The sequence below is a fragment of the Danio rerio genome, chromosome 5 (assembly GCF_052040795.2).
Source record: "Danio rerio strain M-AB ecotype USA chromosome 5, GRCz13ab, whole genome shotgun sequence".
Lineage (NCBI taxonomy): Eukaryota > Metazoa > Chordata > Actinopteri > Cypriniformes > Danionidae > Danio > Danio rerio.
Window position 1 is genome coordinate 22,935,001 of NC_141025.1, and position 20,565 is coordinate 22,955,565.

General features: G+C 36.6%; 2 protein-coding genes across 10 annotated transcripts in view; one reads left to right on the forward strand and one right to left on the reverse strand.

Moving 5' to 3' along the window:
* smarca1 (SNF2 related chromatin remodeling ATPase 1) overlaps nt 1-20,565 on the reverse strand; it is an 82,248-nt gene that overhangs the window by 44,980 nt on the left and 16,703 nt on the right. The window lies entirely within an intron of this gene.
* The window catches only part of gab3 (GRB2 associated binding protein 3), a 45,460-nt gene that overhangs the window by 6,272 nt on the left and 18,623 nt on the right, over nt 1-20,565 (forward strand). For all 4 annotated transcript variants that reach the window (XR_015491123.1, XR_015491122.1, XM_087253401.1 and 1 more), the window contains exons 2-3: nt 11,760-12,063; nt 19,938-20,142. Coding sequence is in view for 1 of the 4 variants with exons in the window: in XM_087253400.1 (XP_087109526.1) it covers nt 11,760-12,063; nt 19,938-20,142 (509 nt within the window). In the remaining 3 variants the exon portion in view is untranslated. The remainder of the gene's footprint in view (nt 1-11,759; nt 12,064-19,937; nt 20,143-20,565) is intronic.

The following is a 20,565-nucleotide window of genomic DNA, read 5'->3' on the forward strand; positions in this document are numbered from 1 at the left end:
CTTTCACTTGTACATTCTATTCTATATATATCTATATATCTATATATATATAGAGAATTTTTTATTCTTTCTTTCCCTTTTTTATTTGTACATTCTATCCATCTTTCCTTTATTTTTACATTTTTATTTAGTTATTTTCTCTATCTTTCTTGCCATTTGTACATTCTATCTATTTTTTCTTTAATTCTTTTATTTTTTTCTCTTTCTTTCTTTCTGTCTCTATTTCTTTCTATTTTTCTTTCTTTCATTTGTACATTCTATTATTCCTTTGTTTATCTTTATTTATTTTCTTTCTTTGTTTTTATCTTTCTCTTTCATTTGTACATTCTATCTATCTTTCCTTTATTTTATATATTTATTTATTTTCTCTTTCTTTCTTTCTTTCTTTCTTTCTTTCTTTCTTTCTTTCTTTCTTTCTTTCTACATTTTCTTTCATTCATTCTTTCATTCATTTATTCTCTTTCTTTCTTTTTATTTTTCTTTCGTTTGTACATCCTATCTTTCCTTTTATTTTTTCGTTCTTTCCTTCTCTTTCTTTCATTCGTACATTCTGTCTTACCTATATTTTATACATTTATTTAATTTCTTTCTTTCTTTCATTCATTCTTTTTCTTTCATTTGTACATTCTATCCATCTTTCCTTTGTTTTTATATATTTATTTTTTCTTTCTTTCTTTTTTCTTTCTTTCATTCTTTATTTATTTATTTATTTATTTCTCTTAGTTTCTTTTTTCTTTCCATTTGTACATTCTATCTAAATAATTTTTTCTTTTATTCTCTTTCTTTCTTTTTATTTTTCTTTCTTTCATTTGTACATTCTATCTTTCCTTTCTGTATTTTTATCTATTTATTTTTCCTTTCTTTCTTTCTTTCTTTCTTTTTTTTATATTTAATTTCTCTTTATTTCTTTCTATTTGTATATTCTAGTTTTTACATACTATCTTTCTTTTACTTTTAAATAGTTATTTATTTTCTCTTTCTTTCCTTCTTTCTTTCTATTACATTCTTTTGTACATTATTTCGTATTTTCTCTATCTCTCTTTATTTATTTACTTTATTTCTTTCTTTTTCTTTCTTGCATTCTTTTGTAAAAAATTTTTAATATATTTCATCTTTTTCTTTCTTTATCTCTCTTAAATTTTTTAGGCATTATTTTGTATATTTCATATATTATTTCTTTCTCTCTGTCTGTCTTCCTATTGCTGTTATTCTTCTTTTGTTGCTGTTGCTGTCTGTGAATTAGAGAAGTACTCTGATGAGCTAACAGATAAATACATGCACATATATAGATAAAACAGTCGCATGGGTTGTACATAGCGAAACAGACAATAAGGGAAGTTTACATTTAAAGTGCTGTGACACTTGTGTGGATTTTCAGTCATCTCTGAGCTAAAAAAATGCAATATTATACAAATAAAATCATCAGACTGCATGTGTTTCAGTATAAAATCATTTAAATATTATGAATAGTTTTAGATGTACTATATCATGGCACTGTGCAGGACACTTCTTACAAACCCTTATGCACATCAACTGACAAATAGTAATCACCAAAATTGGTTGAAAAGTGGAAACACAGTGTACCTTTCTGCCACAGCACCATCTTTTAAGATTACAGATATTTCACTTGTGCCTAAAACACAATGAAATATCACTCATCATGCACTGTGATACTTCATCGAGTGTACAGTACTCAAGGTAATATTGAGTATTTTACATGTTAGACAATGTCAGTCACTTTGATATCAAGTATTGGCAGGTACTTTACCGATTACATTGCTTAATGTAAAAGACAAGCTGAAAAAAATGATTCCTTGACTTTACTAACATTTTTAAAAAGGTAAGATCTTGCAAACAATATAAATGGGCTAAATTTAAACAAGCAAATGAAAGTTCACTAAATCACTCAATTTAATTTGTTAGTTTAAATTCAGCCTATATAAATTGTTTGTAACCACTTACCTTAAAAAAAATCAATAAATCCAATGAATCTATTTTTCTGTTGTAGAAGGGATAAACTGTAGCCCATCTCTGAGCAAAGCACAGCCAATGGGGTTTTGTTTCTGAATGAATCAACTAACTCTGGACAAACCGTTGAATGTTTCAGTGACTCCCTTAAAGTTTGAAATTTGTTCCAGAATGAATACACATTTTCTGGTGTAGCAATTAAATCTGAGGAATACTGATAATATTCATTCATTTTTCCTAAGCTTAGCCTGATATTTATCATGGTTACACATCGGAATGAACCAGCAACTATTTCAGCATACATTTTAAGCAGCGTATGCCCTTCCAGCCACAACCCAATACTGGGAAACATCCATACACTCTCGCATTCACACACGCACTCATAAACGACCAATTTAGTCCATCCAATTCACCTATAGTGGGGGTGAAACCGGAGCACCCAGAGGAAACCCACGCGAACAAGGGGAGAACATGCAAATCCACACAGAAATGCCAACTGGCCCAGCTGGGACTTGAACCAGTGACCTTGAGGTGACAGTGCTAACCACTGAGCCACCGTGACACCCATACTGATAATATAATAATAATAATAATAATAATAATAAATCCTATATCAAAATCCTTAATATGGAAAGTCTGTTTACACAGCATCCACAGGGAAGCCAATTTAATCCGTTATACCTAAATAAGGAAATCTGGAATTCAAAAACTGTGCTGTACTATGCACTACAAGTATGCTATTTATAAAACATCTAAAAATGTTAACCATAGGTATAAAACATATCACATTGTTAAATTGCAAGTTTGCATTCACATTTACTCAGTATTTTCATTTAAAAGGACTCAGAAAGGCTCAATTTACCTGCAACATGCATGCAAACAAACACGACACATTTGCTTGTTGTGAACAAGCGTTTGGGCCAGTTTCAGACTTCCCTTCTGTGAAGGGTTCTGGGAAAACGTACCTCTAGTTCCTCTCTTTGACTAAAACACACACACATAAGGGGAAGAAAATATATCCATTCTGAAAGAAAGAATAGAGAGAAAGTCTTTGTTTGTGATAGAGGTAAATCGAGGCCATACCCTGACCCCGCAGCTCTGAGCATGCCCAGAACAATGTGTGGTTTCTGACAAATTCAGTAGAAAAACTTTGCCGACACTGCGGGAAGGATAACGTATGCGGTTAAGTGAAGAATTGCTAAGCATGTTCATGACACTTTGCTTATGAACTGCACATTTCTGTGGTCTCTTCAAAAACAACCAAGTGATTTCAAATCGAGTCATTTTGACACAGCACCAGTGCTTGTGATCAAACATTTGTGTTTTCTTAATAGCTAAGCATTTAACTGCTTATGGTTTCAGCAAGGTTTCAGTTCACCCTTTGTCCACTTGAGTTTCTGCACATCTGAATAGTTCCAATCAAAACAGACCGCAAAGATGGAGATTTTTGCACTGCAAGCAGCATTTCAGCTAATGCAATTCTATATTTACCATCTTCTGTGCATGCACTGTGCATAATTAATGAAGTGTGATTACTGATATAAGGAAGCGTTTGTTGCCATTCTCCCCACTTTACTAATACTGTAAGCAGAGCTAGAAAAATATGCGCTCGCATTTTTTTGCTATTATTGTGCATAATTTTGTTTAAAAAGAATCTGTGCATGTATGTGGAATAATTGTAAAAGTATATTGACAAAAAAAACTTAAAACATTAAATAAAAAAGAATAACCTTTATTTAAATAAGATTTATAAGACAAATCCAATTAGATCTACTTGTTTGGTAAACTTAAACTAAAGTTTGTCAAATAATATATAAAAGTCCAAAAAGGTTACTTTGCAAACTGTATTGGAAATAAATCATATAAGCATTTGCAAATTAGTAAATAAAATTACTGACATTTATATAAAAACAGAATGCATATTTACACACATTTACATAAGTAAATAAATTCACTCAATGATGGCCTAAAAAAATCTGCAGATTCCATGTGGGCCTACTAATAATTATTATAATAACTATGCAAAGATCTTTAGCTCTGATTTACAGTAGGAAATATGCTGATGCCACATGATCTATAATTAAAATTCTAATAATTTTTCTGGCATAAAAACTTTTCATTTTGGATTTAGTGTTTAGGTCTGGGCTCTGGCTGGGCCACTCAAGGACATTTACAGAGTTGTTGTGAAGCCACTCCATTGATATTCTGGTGTCGTGCTTTGGGTCATTGTCCTGCTGGAAGATGAACTATCACTCTAGTCTGAGTTCAAGAGTTTGAAACCTGAAGCAGGTTTTCATTCAGGATGTCTCTGTTAATTGCTGTCTTCTACCCTCTATCCTGACTATTCTTCCAGTTCCTGCTGCTAAAAAACATCCCCACAGCATGATGCTGCCACCACCATGCCTTACTGTAGGGATGGTATTAGCCTGGTGATCAGTGGCACTTGGTTTTCTCCAAACGTAATGCCTGGCATTTACTCCAGCGTTCAATTGTAGTCTCATCAGACCAGAGAATTTTGTTTCCTATTGTCTGAGATGACTGTCCTTCAGATGCCTTATAGAAAATTCTAGGCGGGGAGTGGCTTCCGTCTGGCCACTCTACCATACAGGCCTGATTGGTGGATTGCTGCACAGATGGTTATCCCTCTGTAAGGTTCTTCTCTCTCCACAGAAGAACACTGGAGCTCAGACAAAGTGATCATTGTGTTATTGACCACCTCCCTGACTAAGGCTCTTCTCCCCCGATCACTCAGCTTAGATCTCCGGCCAGCTCATTGAAGAATTCTGTTGGTTCCAAACATCTTTCACTTACAGATGATGGAGGCCACTGTGCTCATTAGAACTTTCAAAACAGCAGAAATTTTCTGTAACCTTCCCCAGCCTTGTGCCTCAAGACAATCCTGTCTCTGAGGTCTACAGACAATTCCTTTGTCTTCATGCTTGGTTTGTGCTTTGACATGCACTGTCAATCCTGGGACCTTATATAGACAGGTGTATGCATTTTCAAATCAAGTCCAATCAACTAAATTTACCACAGGTGAACTCCAATTAAGCTGCTGAAACATCTCAACAATGATCAACAGAAACAGAATGTAACTGAGCTCAATTTAGAGCTTCACGGCAAAGGCTTTTAATACTGATGTACACGTGATTTTTCAGGTTTTTTATTTTTAATAAATTTGCAACAATTTTAAACAATATTTTTTTCACATTGTCATAATGTGGTATTGTGTGTAGAATTTTGAGAAAATAAATGAATTCATACCATTCTGGAATAAGGCTGTAACAAAAAAATTGGACAAAGTGAAGCGCTATCAATACTTTCCGGATGCACTGTATTATCTTTGCAGCAGTAGCGTGTTACATTCTCAGATGGCATGTCTTTGTATATACTAACAGTAGCAAGTCTTGGTACTTGCTCTGCCATAATAAGCTAAGCAGCAGCAGAGTAGCAGATTTACACCGCCAAGAACAAATACATCAACATTGCCATATACATATTCATTATCATGCTAAATCCCAAGAGTGTTCATGACAGAAGTGGCTTTGTGGTCAAGGGTCACATATTGTTATAATTCTCATTAGAAGTGGCAATAGTATTTATTTTTTATTATATTACATTTTTAATCAAGTCATATTACAACTTGATTTGAGCAAGAGTTTAAGGCGGCTCTTATTTCACAGAAAATAACCGCCCTTGACTTTTTCATGTTCTCCTTTCATTTTCTACAGGAAAAATGTGTGCTTAAAGTGACTAAAATGGGTAGATATCTCTCAGATTACAGCAAATTTACTGTGGAAGCTGTGACTCTCATCAGACTGGATGAAAGATTTCTGACACTGCATTTTGCACCTAATTTAAGTTTTTGTTGAATATTGATTTTAAAACATTTCCCAGAGATGGGTTGCGGCTGGAAGGGCATCCACTGCGTGAAAACTTGCTGGATAAGTTGGCGGTTCATTCCGCTGTGGCGACCCCGGATTAATAAAGGGACTAAGCCGACAGGAAAATGAATGAATGAATGATTTTAAAACAGTCGTGTCTCATAAATCTGAAGTGCCCCTTGAATTTTTTTTTAGACATGGCACTGTTGGTCATGTTGTAAGTCACTTTGGGTAAAAAAGTTGGGTTAACAAAAAAAAGTAAGAGCAAAGTGAATGAAGAAGTCTCTTCTGCTGTTTTCTTGTTTAATCAGGCTCTCAAGACTCATGTCAGCACTTAGTCTGGATCTCAGAGAAGAGGAAGAGAGTTAGTCTTGTGACGCCAGAGGGACAGAAATCCTGCAGTTTTGTGGCTTTATTACCCATAATGCATTTGTGTGGATCATATTTGACATCTGTGAAAACAACCTCGAGGGAGGAAGTCAGGGCTTTCCTAATGATACGAGTGGGAGATTGTGACCTTTTATTAAATGCTGCTATAAAAAAACAACAACTATCCTGAGAGATCTTAATGACACTTCACTGCTGCTGTGTTAATTTAATTATTTCGGTACGTGAAGGCCTTTTAACCATCACAAGTTGCGTAAGAGCTGAATGTTGTGGTGAAATCTTGGTTAGAGAACGAAAACAACTCACTGAACAGAGACACTTCAACTTGAAATAACAGATCTGCATGATGTCACAGACAGAAGCAGGGGAAAAAAAGGACATGCAAGTTGCCGATGTTTACGGAACGTTGTGGATCACGTTGAAAGCATGTGCGCAACCTTAAGGTCATGAAAAATGATGAGTTTACTCTTTTTCACTGGAGTAACATTCACATGAATGGCACTACAAATGGACTAAAAGCTAGTGAAAATGACAGCTGGTGTTTGTTTTTCAAGTTTGTTTGGTTTGGGTTCAGACTGAGTACATTACAGCAGAAAAATGGCCTTAGATGATACACAAAAACAAAAATATATAATAGCTAAAGACAATAAAAAGGGTTTTCAAGCATTAAAGCAATACACAGCTTTTATTTTCATTTTAATTTTCATGTGCCCAGCAAAATAAATAATGATTATGATACATTTCTGTCATGGTTTACACAAGACATGCCACTAACTGTCACAATCACAGCGATCTAGTCCATACAGATTATTGGAGAACTACAAATCTGCCACCAAAAGAACTACAAATCCCATTTTATCTGTTCTCACACACACACACACACATACACCTGTCCCGGATCACCGATGATGACACACACACACACACAGCTGAGGCTCATCACTGAATCATTCATGGACTTTAAAGACACCTCTCTTTGCAACACACATCGCTAAGTATTGTTTCTCCTATGAACTTTATGAAGCGTTTTCGTTCTTTGTTCTTCTGTGTTTTGGATTCTTGCCCTGTTCCTCATTCTGATTCATTGACGTCTAGCTTAAACTCTCACCTGTGTTTTGACCACTTTTATTGCGTTAATAACCCATGTGCTATTGATTTGCTCATTTGTTGACCATTGCCTGTCTGACTACTCTAAATGTTAAAGAACTGCATGTGGATCCTCACCTCCGTTGTAATGCGTCCCACCTGTACAGCAACATTTCATTCAGTGTAACTACAGATTATAACTAATAAATTTTTGCTTTAACTTACAGAAGACATCCAGTAAAATGTAATTTAGTGTAATAAATTATAAATGTAACAGGATGTGACTCTGACAACCGAGGTTTTCTTTTTAGCTTACTCCCTTAATTAATCCAGGGTCGCCACAGTGGAATGAACCACCCACTTATCCAGCATATGTTTTGCACAGCCTCAAACCAACCAGCCTCAAACCAACATTGGGAAACACCCATACACTCTTGCATTCACACACAAACACTACGGCCGGTTTAGTTTATTCAATTCACCTGTACCACGTCTTTTAACTGTGGGGAAACCCACGCGAACACAGGAGAACATGCAAACTCCACACAGAAAAGCCAACTGACCCAGCCGGGGCTCGAACTGGTGACCTTATTGCTGTGATGCGATTGTGCTACCCACCGCGACACCCTGATGCCCTATTTTATCAATTATTTTGTATATTTTAATAAGAACATGTAGATTATGTCAGGCTGAAATGATAGAGATGATAGAACCTGACATAATAATAAAAGAGCATAGGCTTTTGCATTTAATATGCTTTCCATCCACATAACATTACTTAACAATTTAATATGAGGTCTTACATTTAACCCATAAATATCTTTACAACAAATTATATAAATTTGACAAATGCTCCAGTTTGTAGTGTCCTTTTCTTTATTTATTGTCAATAAGAAATTAGAGCACAGTCAACTATGAGTAAATCTAGGACTTCATATAAACCACCGCCCCCTCTTTATTCCGTCTTTCTCTGAGAAAGTATTTCTGCTTTGGTTTCTATAATAGTTTCTGTTACTTCACTGATAATGGAAAAGAAACAATCACGTGCGCAGGTGAATTCTCTGAAGACAGATTTCACCTAAGGCAGGTACTGCATGCTCTTTACAGTTCAGAGAAAATTAAAAATAACAGCTAATAATCAGACATGATGACCTAACAACTCAAAGTATAAGCCTATAAGCTAATTACTACATGGCATGATGTCACAATGAATAACCTTTAATATCTCCTAAATAGAATAACAGCTTAATACATCTAATAGTAATAAGCATATTTTTGCAGTGATTACCGTGTCAAAACTGGATTTGTACTTCATTATTATGCCAAGAGATTGATACTGATTGACTTGATGTTGACTGTTTACTTTTCGTAGCCATAGAGCATGGGCAACTTGTTTTTGCTGTGAGAGATTAATCTCTTGTGAAGTAAGTTTGTAAGTCATCTCTGACTGAAAGCCACACCCTGCCCAGTTTAGACAGAAGTTTATCTTTAAACTTGTCTATGCTTTCACTAGCTTCACTGTGGTGTACAGTTATGAATGATTCACTGGATACCAAATTCCACATCGCTATCAATCTAAACTCCTTTCTGAAAGCTTTATTGGAATCACTCAGAACCTCAATTGATCAAAACAGATTTTCAAATAGACATTATTTATCCACTTATTTATTATTTTTGCGGTTTGATTTTTATTTTAAGTTAAGAATGTTATAATTCATAATTTGTTAGCAGTGGCCATTAATGGTATAGTCAGCCCAAAAATTAAAATAAATTCATAATTTGCTTAACTTGTTCCAAATCATTTTGGGTTTCTTTCAGCATTTTCCAAAATATTTCCTTTTGTGTTTAGCAGGAGAAGGGAACTCATAAAGGTTTGAAATAAACAAACGGTGAGTAAATGATAACTTTTGAGTTTTGGGTGAACTATCCCTAGGTTTAATTGAGCATGCAATTCATTGAACATGTAAGACGCAAAAGATGAAACAGAATTCGATGTCCTGATATTTCTGGATTTTTGATTTATTTGAAAACTTGAACAAAATTTTATATTTGATATATGTAATGCAAAAAATGTAAAGATTTGTGTTTTAAAAAAAAAAAAAAAAACAGATAGAACCCCATCTAAAATCAATAATAAATCTATAATACACTGTGAAACTCGATAGGTTAATTCAAACTGTTTGAGGAAACCGATTGCAGCAAACTATTAAAGTTTTGAAACAAAATGGTTTGAGTATTGTAAACTTATATATTGTGTCACATACACATACATCATTTGTGTTAATATCATGAAACTTTTAGAGTATTAGTAACTTAAATATTTTAAGTTCAGTTATCAAATCACTATTAGTTCAATTAACTTAAATTAAGTCCTTCTAACATTTGAGTAAAAAAAAATATATATATATATATAATTAACTCATTCATAACTCACTTAATTAGAATACTGCTTAATATAATCAGTTTATGAGTTTTCATTGAGTCAATATAACTTTTTTAAAAATTATAAATTAAACTAACTTATTTCATTCAGTGATTTTCACTGAGAGTAAGTCTTGATTTTAAAAGTTTTGTTGAAAGCTGTTCATGCAAGTGATTTATACATAAACTGTAACACAGGGGAGCTAGACAATGTAGTTGAGGATCCACTAGCAGCTTATTTGCAAAATTAGTTTGGCAGGCAACGGTCAAAACGGGGGCAAACAGATGCATACACACTTAGAATTAAAGGTACGCGAGCTGTCTCTGGGGTGGTACCTTTTCAAAAGGTATAAATTTGTACCTAAAAGGTTCATATTAATACCTCAAGGGTACATATTGGTACCTAAAAAGTACAAAAGTGTTCCTTTTAAAATTTGTAGGTACTAATATATACTTTTGAGGTACAGTGCTAATATGGACCCTTCAACTACAAATGTGTTCCTTTTGAAAAGGTACCACCCCAGTGACAGCTCTCATACCTTTATTTCTGAAAGTGCTGAGAAATCCAGAATCGTGGTCACAAACAGGCGAGGAGTCAAAATGAAAAAACTTAGCAAAGGGTCAATACACAACTAGGCTAGACAAGACAAGAAAACACTTGGTAGTGCAACAGGATAACAAGACTCAGCAACTATAGTTGCTATAGTGAGGTGTATTTATAGTTCTGGAAATCAGTGATGACAAGCTTCAGCTGGTATAGCAAAGGCATTATGGCAATTGTTCTGTTCAGAATTGTATTGATTGTACATCATACATTGATTATATCGTCATCACAACATCATACTAAGATCATGTCAATGATCATAACATCAAACATGATCAAACATTGTTACATAGTCTTTAAAAATAAATCATTCTGTTATTGTTACTTTGTGTACTCTTATTTCGCAATAAAAACCTCAGTTGCTTTGAACACAGACACCACATATTGTGAAAAATGACACTGTGGCAAGTTTAAATTGCACAACAATACTTCTATTTTGATTGGTGTTGTTTTAGTGTTATTTTATTTACATATTATAGTATTCATTAAAATTTAGATTTAGCCTTTATTCTTATATATTCAGTTTTTATTTTAATTCTAATTGAAGTGCTGTTGACATCTTTATTTTCTCATTTAAAGGGATAGTTCACCCAAAACTGAAAATTCACTCACTGTGTACTCAAGTGGTTATGCAGGAAAAAAACAAATGCTGTGGATGTCAAGGGTTAGAGCTTTTCAGCTTTCTTTAAAATATCTTCTATTGCGATTAACTGATGGAAGAAACTTGTGAAGGGTTTTATCTAAGGGTGAGCACAAGATGAAAGTATTTTCAGTTCTGGGTGATCTGTCTCTTTAATATTTATTGATATGTTTACTTTTTATACTTAAACAGCAGCATTAACTGACTAATGATTGCTTATTTTAGTATTTTCTTTTCAATAATATTCACAGATGAACAGACCAAAAAAGATTAACATATATCTGTAAAAAATGTTAACAGTATTTGCAAATTACACTGTATTTAACTGTAATATGTACTGCATTTTACTGTAGGACAGGTATGCAATATGTTGCTGTATTTTTAAGTTTCATTGTGAAAATACTGTAAAATAGTGCAAAATATTGTATATTTTATGATAAAGATAAAAAATATAAACTAAAAATACATATACAGCAAGATAAATGGTGCTGTAAATGCAAATGCAGTATTTTTGCTGTTATTGATTTACAGTAAGTTATTGGCGAACTGCTAAGAGTAACACTGTGTATTCTACAGGAAATTGTTAACAGTGTACAAAATAATGTAAAATGATCATTTTTTATGAAGACTCATTTTATATAAAGACTGCTTGTGCTTTAAAAGGCAAGATCCAAAGATCAAAAGGCCTTCTTGACTTGATAACTAATTTATTGTGATGTGAGTGCCCAGCAGAACAAAGCTAATCTAATTCTTTCTCTCCCTCTCTCAGTCATGGCGAAAGAGATGGTTTGTTTTACGGAGGGGTCGGATGAGCGGGAATCCTGACGTTTTGGAATATTACCGTAGCAAGAGCTCCCGCAAACCAATCCGAACCATCGACCTGCAAGAATGCGAGGTCACCATCGAGGCGGAAGTGCGGCCTACGAAACGGCAGCACCAGAATCAGCACCTGTTTGTGGTCAAGACTGCAACACGCATCTTTTACCTGCTGGCCAAAACGGCAGAGGAGATGAACGACTGGGTGCAGAATATCGGACAGATCTGTACGTTTGGAGGACTCAACAGACACGCAGGTAAGATGAGTTTTATTTTGTTAATAGTTTTGGGAAAGCTAGTTTTATTAATTGCCAATTGAGTAGCTCATAAACAATAAGGGTGTAAAAGTGACAGGAACGCTGGGTTATAGATCTGCAGTGTTGCTGCTAATATTATGGCTGTAAAGGATGACAAAGTCAGAAATTGATGACATGCTTGTGGGAAAAAGAGAAAATACGTGTTGTGATGTCCAGGTTTTTTTTGACATCGAGTACGAGTCCGAGTCATTTGATTTTGAGTATCTACAAATACCGAGGACCAATCCGATACTTCTATAATATATTCGAAGAAACAGGATGTTCCTTATTTTTTATTTTTGTCATTCATTCATTTTCTTTTTGGCTTAGTCCCTTTATTAATCTGGGGTCGCCACAGAGGAATGAACCGCCAACTTATCCAGCATATGTTTTAAGCAGCGGATGTCCTTCCAGCTGCAACCCATCTCTGGGAAACATCCATACACACTCACTCACACTCATATACTATAGCCAATTTAGTCTTCCCAATTCACCTGTACCGCATGTCTTTGGACTGTGGGGGAAATGAGAGCACCCGGAGGAAACACACGCAAATGCAGGGAGAACATGCAAACTCCACATAGAAACAACAACTGAACAGAGGTTTGAACCAGCGACCTTCTTGCTGTGAGGCGACAGCACTACCTACAGCGCCACTGCCTCGCCCTATATATATATATATATATATATATATTGCGGATTCTCAAAATGAATTCTAGTTTCCATTATAGTAATCCTCGCTTTGATTGTTGTTGAATTACGTGGACTTATAAGAAAGATACTAGACATGAGATAAAATAGGGAACACTCTAATGAGAAAAATGCCTTCTAAAATTACCCATTTCACCACATCTGAACTCTCCGTTAACCTAAAGACGGACATTCCTCTAACTGTAGTTTTAAAATGAATAAACCTAAACTGGGAAATAATTAACCACTGGATGTTTCTCCAGAGAGAGATGCAGACTTAAAGATGCAGACTGAATCCTTAAGAAAATGACGCTGTAATCTAGGCGAGGTGTTATTTTAATATTCTGTTCCATTCCTCCATCCCTCTCTTCCTTTCTTTCCAATAGTCTGCAGAGCAACAGCTGCGTCACAGACACACACACACACGTCTGTCATAACGCAGACAGATCACAAGTGTGTGGCATTGCTTATCCTCAACTAACAAAAAACAACGAACATCCCGATCTGTGTTGCTCTGCTGTTTTAGCAAGAGAACATGTTTTTATTAAATGTAGCACAATTATTAATGTAGAGTACAGAGGAAATGTTAGCAGTTAGCATGGCTAATGTGATAAACCAAGCTCAGAGAGTGAGAGAAACCACAAGTTACACATTACTTAGAAAGATAACAGAAAGATGAGTGATACAGAGTTTCAGACATGGAAGTAGATGGTTACTGTTCAATACACAAAACGCTGGACGGTTGTATGAGCCTTTTAACCGGCAGATTGGGAAAGATAAAGCTAATATATACAGAACAACAACACATGCATAGATAAAATGACTTAAAAGAACACTCTGCTTAGGCTTGTTTTAACTCTAAGTCCCCTAGAGTTAAATATTGCCATTTTTACTCTATTACTTGATTAATCAATCTCTGAATCTAGCTGGAGCAATTTTAGCTTAGCTTAGCATAAATCATTTAATTAGATTAGACCTTTAGCATTTTGGTAATTTTCCTATTTAAAACTAGACTATTCTGTAGTTACATCATATTTAGACTGACAGAAACTGAAAAAGTTGCTATTTTATAATTGATATGGCTAGGAACTAAACTCCCATTGCGGCGTAAAATGATGAACTATGCTGCCATATCATGCATGCATCCAGGGGCGCCGCTGGCCAGTACATGCCCTATGAAAACATTTCGTAGGTGTAACGGAAGATAGTGAATAGCTGTGGGAGGTGGGTGATAGTGAACGAAAGCCAAGAGCTGGTGGGCCCCCAATAGCATCTCTGGAGTCCCCAAAATGGCGAGGGGCCTTAGAATTCTCCTAACTTTTGCCCTCTAGCGCCGCCCCTAGCTGCATCCAGTGCTAAATTACTATGAAAAATATTCCACCGCTAGGTAACATTGCTTTGTAATATCATTGCACCTGCTGCATTAATGGTACAATAGCAAAATTTATTTTTTTAATTTTTTTGTGCAAGATGCTAATGGTCTAATCTGATTCAATGATTTATGCTAAGCTAAAAGCACTCATACCAGCCCCAGAGATCAACTGAATAGAATCAAAAAATTGTAAATTTATACTTTTTCAATTCTAGAGGTCTTGTAAAATGAGCTTATTTTTTAACTAAGGTGAAGTGTTCCTTTAAAACAGTGGTCTCATCAGTGGAGGCCCGCAGCTCTAGTTTAGCCACACCCAACTCACACCTGCTCAATAGTCTCTAGTAGTGTTGAACACCTTGATTAGTTGGATCAGCTGTGTTTGATTAGGATTGGAACAAAACTGTGCAGAGCTGCGGCCCTCCAGGAATCCAGTATGAGACCTGAGTTTTAGAGGGACAGTTCAACCGAAATTTATTTCTAATTATTTATTACATTTATTATTTATTCTTCCTTATGCAGTTTTAAACTTTCATAATTTTGTTTCTTCTTCTGAATACGAAAGAAGATATTTTGAAGACTACTTATTGCTTGCATCCATCAACTTCCTAAATTACTATGGATGTCAATGGTTGGCAGCTACTAGTATTCTATCAAAATATATTTTGAGTTCAACAGGGTGACACGATGGCTCAATGGTTAGCACTGTTGTCTCACAGCAATTCTGCTGGTTCAAAGCCCAGTAGGGCCAGTTGGTGTTTCTGTGTGGAGTTTGCATGTTCTCCCCGTGTTGGCATGGGTTTCCTCTGGGTGCTCCGGTTTCCCCCACAGTCCAAAGACATGCGGTATAGGTGAATTGGGTGGGCTAAATTGTCCGTAGTGTGTGAGTGTGAATGAGTGTGTATGGATGTTTCCCAGGGATGGGTTGCAGCTGGAAGGGCATCCACTGCATAAAAATATGTGCTGGATAAGTTGGCGGTTAGGGACTAATCCGTAAAGGGACTAATCCGAAAAGAAAATGAATGAATGAATGAATGAAGCTTTGTGTATTTTAATGCATGTGAAAACAGCCATTAAATGAATGTTGCTTATTCATTTATGTGCAGTAAATGTATGATGTGGTTTTATCTACAACACAAATTCAAACATGGGATGTTCACTGGTTTTAGTTTATGTTTGGCAGTTTCAATCGATAAAGACATGAGCATCTCCAAATCTGCTCTGAGAATCACTCTCCCAAACATTTTACTGTTTTAAATGAGAAACAAAAACACCAAGCAAAAACAAAACAAAAAGCAGCAGATCACACTGAAACTGAAATATCTTCATTACAAAACCATCAAAATAAAGTCTGGTTAAACTTGATGAAATAATTGAAATACAGAGCTGAAACTTAATTAAATATAGTGCTAAAACTAAATGAATGGCAGAAATTAGATTTTTTTTGTTTTTTTTACAATTAAGGTATTTTTTCTCACCCATGATTTTATTAATAAAGTCAATGTGTTATGCAGAAGCTTATCTGACCAAATACTTAACATTCATTGTTTTGATGCCAATACTTACAAATTTTTTATTTTCATTTTAATTCAAAATGAACAAAATCTAAGGAAAAATAATCCAGATTCCATGGAGTCAACTATAGTATCAATACGATATGAAACCTCAAAAATACTGGGATAATAATTTAGGCCTTATCACTCAGCCCTATTTTGGAGACACAAGTTTCAGTCACTGTTTATCGGCTGACCTTGTTTTAAAGCCCAGCAGGACTCCAGCTGTGAAATGGAACTCAGCATATTATTTACAAACAGACCCTTTTGCAACAAGGCAGATGGACAGCAGGCTGAGAGAAGAGCAGATCAGAGATTGTAGCCACACCTGGGAGGCCCACAGTTTCAGATCCTGCTTCAGGCCACATGTCAAGACACTCAGAACACATGCTGGCTAAAAACCATGTGGTGTCCTGTTAAACCTAACGGCTTCTGTGAACTTTTGTAAACTCAAATGTAGATAATCTGCCAGAGCCACGAGTTACAGAATACTGTAATATCTCTCCTCTCCCTCTGACCTGTCACCATGACAACTGCTCACTGTATCTGTGCTCTCCCTCTGACCTGTCACCATGACAACTGCTCACTGTATCTGTGCTCTCACTCTGACCTGTCACCATGACAACCACTCGCTGTATCTGTGCTCTCGCTGACTTGTCACCATGACAACTACTCACTGTACCTGTGCTCTTGCTGACCTGTCACCATGACAACTGCTCACTGTACCTGTGCTCTCGCTAACCTACCTGTCACCATGACAACTGCTCACTGTATCTGTGCTCTCGCTGACCTATCACCATGACAACTGCTCACTGTACCTGTGCTCTTGCTGACCTGTCACCATGACAACTGCTCACTGTACCTGTGTTCTTGCTGACCTGTCACCATGACAACTGCTCACTGTATCTATGCTCTCGCTGACCTGTCACCATGACAACTGCTCGCTGTATCTGCAATCTCGCTGACCTGTCACCATAGCAACAGCTCACTTTGTCTGTGCGCTTACTCTGATCCATCACCATGACAACCGTTTGCTGTAACTATGTTCTGACCTGTCACCATGACAACTTGTTCTCACTCTGATCTGTCGCCATGACAATTGCTTTATGTATCTGTGCTCTTGCCCATCACTATGACAACAGCTCGCTGTATCTGGGCTCTCGCTCTGACCTATCACCATGACAACTACTCACTGTATCTGGACTCTTGCTCTGATCTGTCACCATGACAACTACTCACTGTATCTGTGCTCTGGCTTTGACCTGTCACCATGACAACTGCTCGCTGTATCTGTGCTCTCACTATAATCTGTCGCCATGACAACTGCTTTATGTATCTGTGCTCTTGCCCATCACCATGACAACAGCTCGCTGTATCTGGGCTCTCACTCTGACCTGTCACCATTACAACTACTCGCTGTATCTGGACTCTTGCTCTGACCTGTCACAATTACAACTACTCGCTGTATCTGGACTCTTGCTCTGACCTGTCACCATGACAACAGCTTGCTGTATCTGTGCTTTCGCTTTGACCTGTCACCATGACAACAGCTCACTGTGTCTGTGCTCTCCCTGGCCTGTCACCATAACAACTGCCCACTAAAATTTTTCCCAATCTGACACAGCAAGACAGCAGTCTTGTCTTTTACACTGACTTCATCGCTTTCACAACTTTGTACTGCGTCTCCATCGTCTCTCCAATGTCATTTTTATTCCATCTATGACCGTCACCATGACAACACCTTATTGTATCTTTACTGTCCCTCTGACTCCATTACCAGGACAACTGCTCACTGGAGCTCATACCATAACAACCTTGGACAGCCAGGGTAAAAATAGCTCCATATAATCATTAAAGCATTCTTACAGCAGCTTTATAAATGAAGTGGTTCAAACTGTGAAAATGTTATAGGCTTACACCTTTATAGATGTTTACCGTAAATATAGGATCAGGAAAAATCATTTAATACAGCCACAAGCCTGGCGTCTCTCAGATTTTTATCAAAAAGAAAAAAGAAAAGAAGTTGTGAGTCATTGTCAGTTATTCAAATGCTGGATACCCAATAAGGCTCTGCCAAAGAAGCAACGTTTACATGAGCCCACTCAATCCCCCTCAGATTAGCATGCTAGCTGCAACGTGATCAAAAGCCGGTTATCTACGACTGTTTACCCACAATGTTACCTCCACATTCAGGCCTGTAGCCAGCCTGGTGAAATGGGTGGTTCGTTTTTCTTAAAATATGGACCTTTTTGCAGTTAGTCGCCTCATTATCTATTTAATTATGAGCTTTAAATACTTCTTTAAGCACTATTTTTGCTGGATTAGCTTGTCGGAGGATCATTAACCACACTTTCTGATGTACAAAAAACATTTCCTAAAAACCTAGAAGAAAAAAATATGAGAATAATACTTATTTTTCAAATACAAATTCATTACACTATAAATCATTAGAAAAAAAGATGCTGTTCCAGTTTTACATTAAAAACTAGCCTATTGTCATTTATTAGTCAAACACAAACTGGCCAGCACATTCAAATTTCTTTAATCACACTAAAGCAACAGCCAAAAGAGGATTCTGCTTGGACCTTAAATGGGTGGTCCACAGTGTATTTTTAAGGCTTGGTTGTGTTCAAAGATGCAAAGTAATGTGTGCTCTTGCTTCATTTGTAAAAAAATATTTTTTTCATATATCTTACTTTGATTTTATACAGCTACTCAGTTAACATCAAAACGACTTTCGGATGTCATAGTTCCTCTGAAAGACCTGCTCTCAAGAGGCTCTGATTGGTCAGCTAACATAATGTGCTGTGATTCACAGATCGACTCCACATCACCAGGAAAAGCGCTATGACTCTCGAAGCATGCGCAGTCAGTCAGAAAAGCTGTAAGCTGCCCGAATCATGTGTGCGTGAGGTGAATGCACGTAACCGGAAGCCCTTGTGATCTCACTAGCCCAGATGTATTTATTTGTAGTCCCCAAACTTTGTTTGCTGTAGACTTTGCTAAGCTAACTCTGTAAAAGCCAATGTCTCTCTTTGCACTGAACTTTGAGCATAATTCATTCAGAGATGTTGTTTATGTTCACACATAAACTCAAGTTTAAAACATGATATCATAGTGGACCACCCTTTTAAAGCCTTCTTCAAAGGTCATTTTCAACATTTATTATGGCATAGGAGTCAAAATAGGACAAAAAGCTCAAGTATGGGATAAATTCTGGACCTTTATCAGTGTGGGGTGGGTATTTCGAACATCCCCTGGCTACAGTCCTGACATTACTCACAATGGCTTTCAAGCAGCAGCAGGTTGAGTGTGATATCAGACGCTCAACCATAAGTCACTATGGGGTGCCTCTGGTTATGGGCAATAACATTTTATTTGATTATTTAAATTGCTTATTTAATTAATAAGAAACGCCTTATTTTGATGGTCCATTTGAGTATTAGTAGGCTGTCTGCTTAATATCTGCTGATATTGCTTCTTCAACAGACATTTAACTGACTATAAGAAACTTTACAAGTACATGTCAACTTGCACTAACCCTAACCTAACAGTATACTAATAATCTAAAACAGTATACTAATCTAATTAGTTGCAATGAAACTTAAATTCAACAAACGGACCATCAAAATAAAATGTGACCGATTAACCTGCTCAACACAAATACATAAAGCAAGAGCCGAGTCTCAAACTCAAGAAGTCAATCTGATTCTCACAACACAAAGACATGACCCTGGAAAAGGCAAAAAAAAAAAAAAAAAAAGCTTTCCACAATGACCTTTATCTGAATTATTTCGACTCAGTTCCACCTTCCAAAAACATTTTGCTTACTGTTTAAAAAAGAAGCGATTACACCCCTAAAAAAAGAAGAGTGAATGTGTCATGTGTTTCCAGTGCGTGTAACAGGCATGAGCGTCACATGCTCATCTGTGGGACTAAGAGGTTTAGAAATGTCTGCCCACTACTAGCGAACTGTTGAGTCTAAACAGGAAGAGAAAGTGTGTGTGTGTGTGTGAGTGTGTGTGTGTGAGTGTGTGTGTGTGTGTGAGACAGTGGGTTATGGTGTGTGTGTGGGGGGGGGGCTGGCAGAGGGTGATCTGGTCTGCCACCTTCTGGTAATTAAAAGTGTATAGGTACATCAGAAATTTCACTTAATATTTTGATATTTAAAATGAATAATGATTTACCGCTAATCTCTTCTCTCTCTCTTTCTTTTTTGATAGAATCAATGGACAGTCTAAATCGCACACCCTCTTCCCAGCAGCCCTCTCCAGCACTTTCTCCTCATGTTTCTCTTGTGGCCAATCAGGACACCGTTACCGTCGACAACCATGCTGTCTTAGACAGGCCAAGCGAATCAGAGAGCAGCCCTCCACTTGACTACCTCTTCCTCTCTCAGTGTGAAACCGGCACCAAAAGCATTGTGAGGCAAGGCCCTCCCCATTTCTTATGGTCACACGCAGGCCCGGCGCTACGGGGGGGCAAAGGGTGGCATTGCCCCCTCAGACAGAGTTTGTGCCCCCCCAGTTTTTATAAAGGATTGTTCACTCAAACTGAAAATTCTTTCTGTCATTAATTATTAACACCCCCGTCCTTCCAACCTTCAGAACACACATTTAAATATTTTAAAATATATGACATAGCAATTAAATTATGAAAATGGTGAGGTTAAAGCTAGTCCTATAGTCCAGAGATCCGGTCCCCGCGTCAGGTCAGGTGCGCCCGTAAATAGCCTTTAAAACGCGCACACGGCGATGGAGGCGCACTCAACTCACAAGGGAGAAAAGTGTGTGACATGATAGGAGCAGCTTAATTCATTACATGTTTTGGTTAACTAATTATTTAAACACA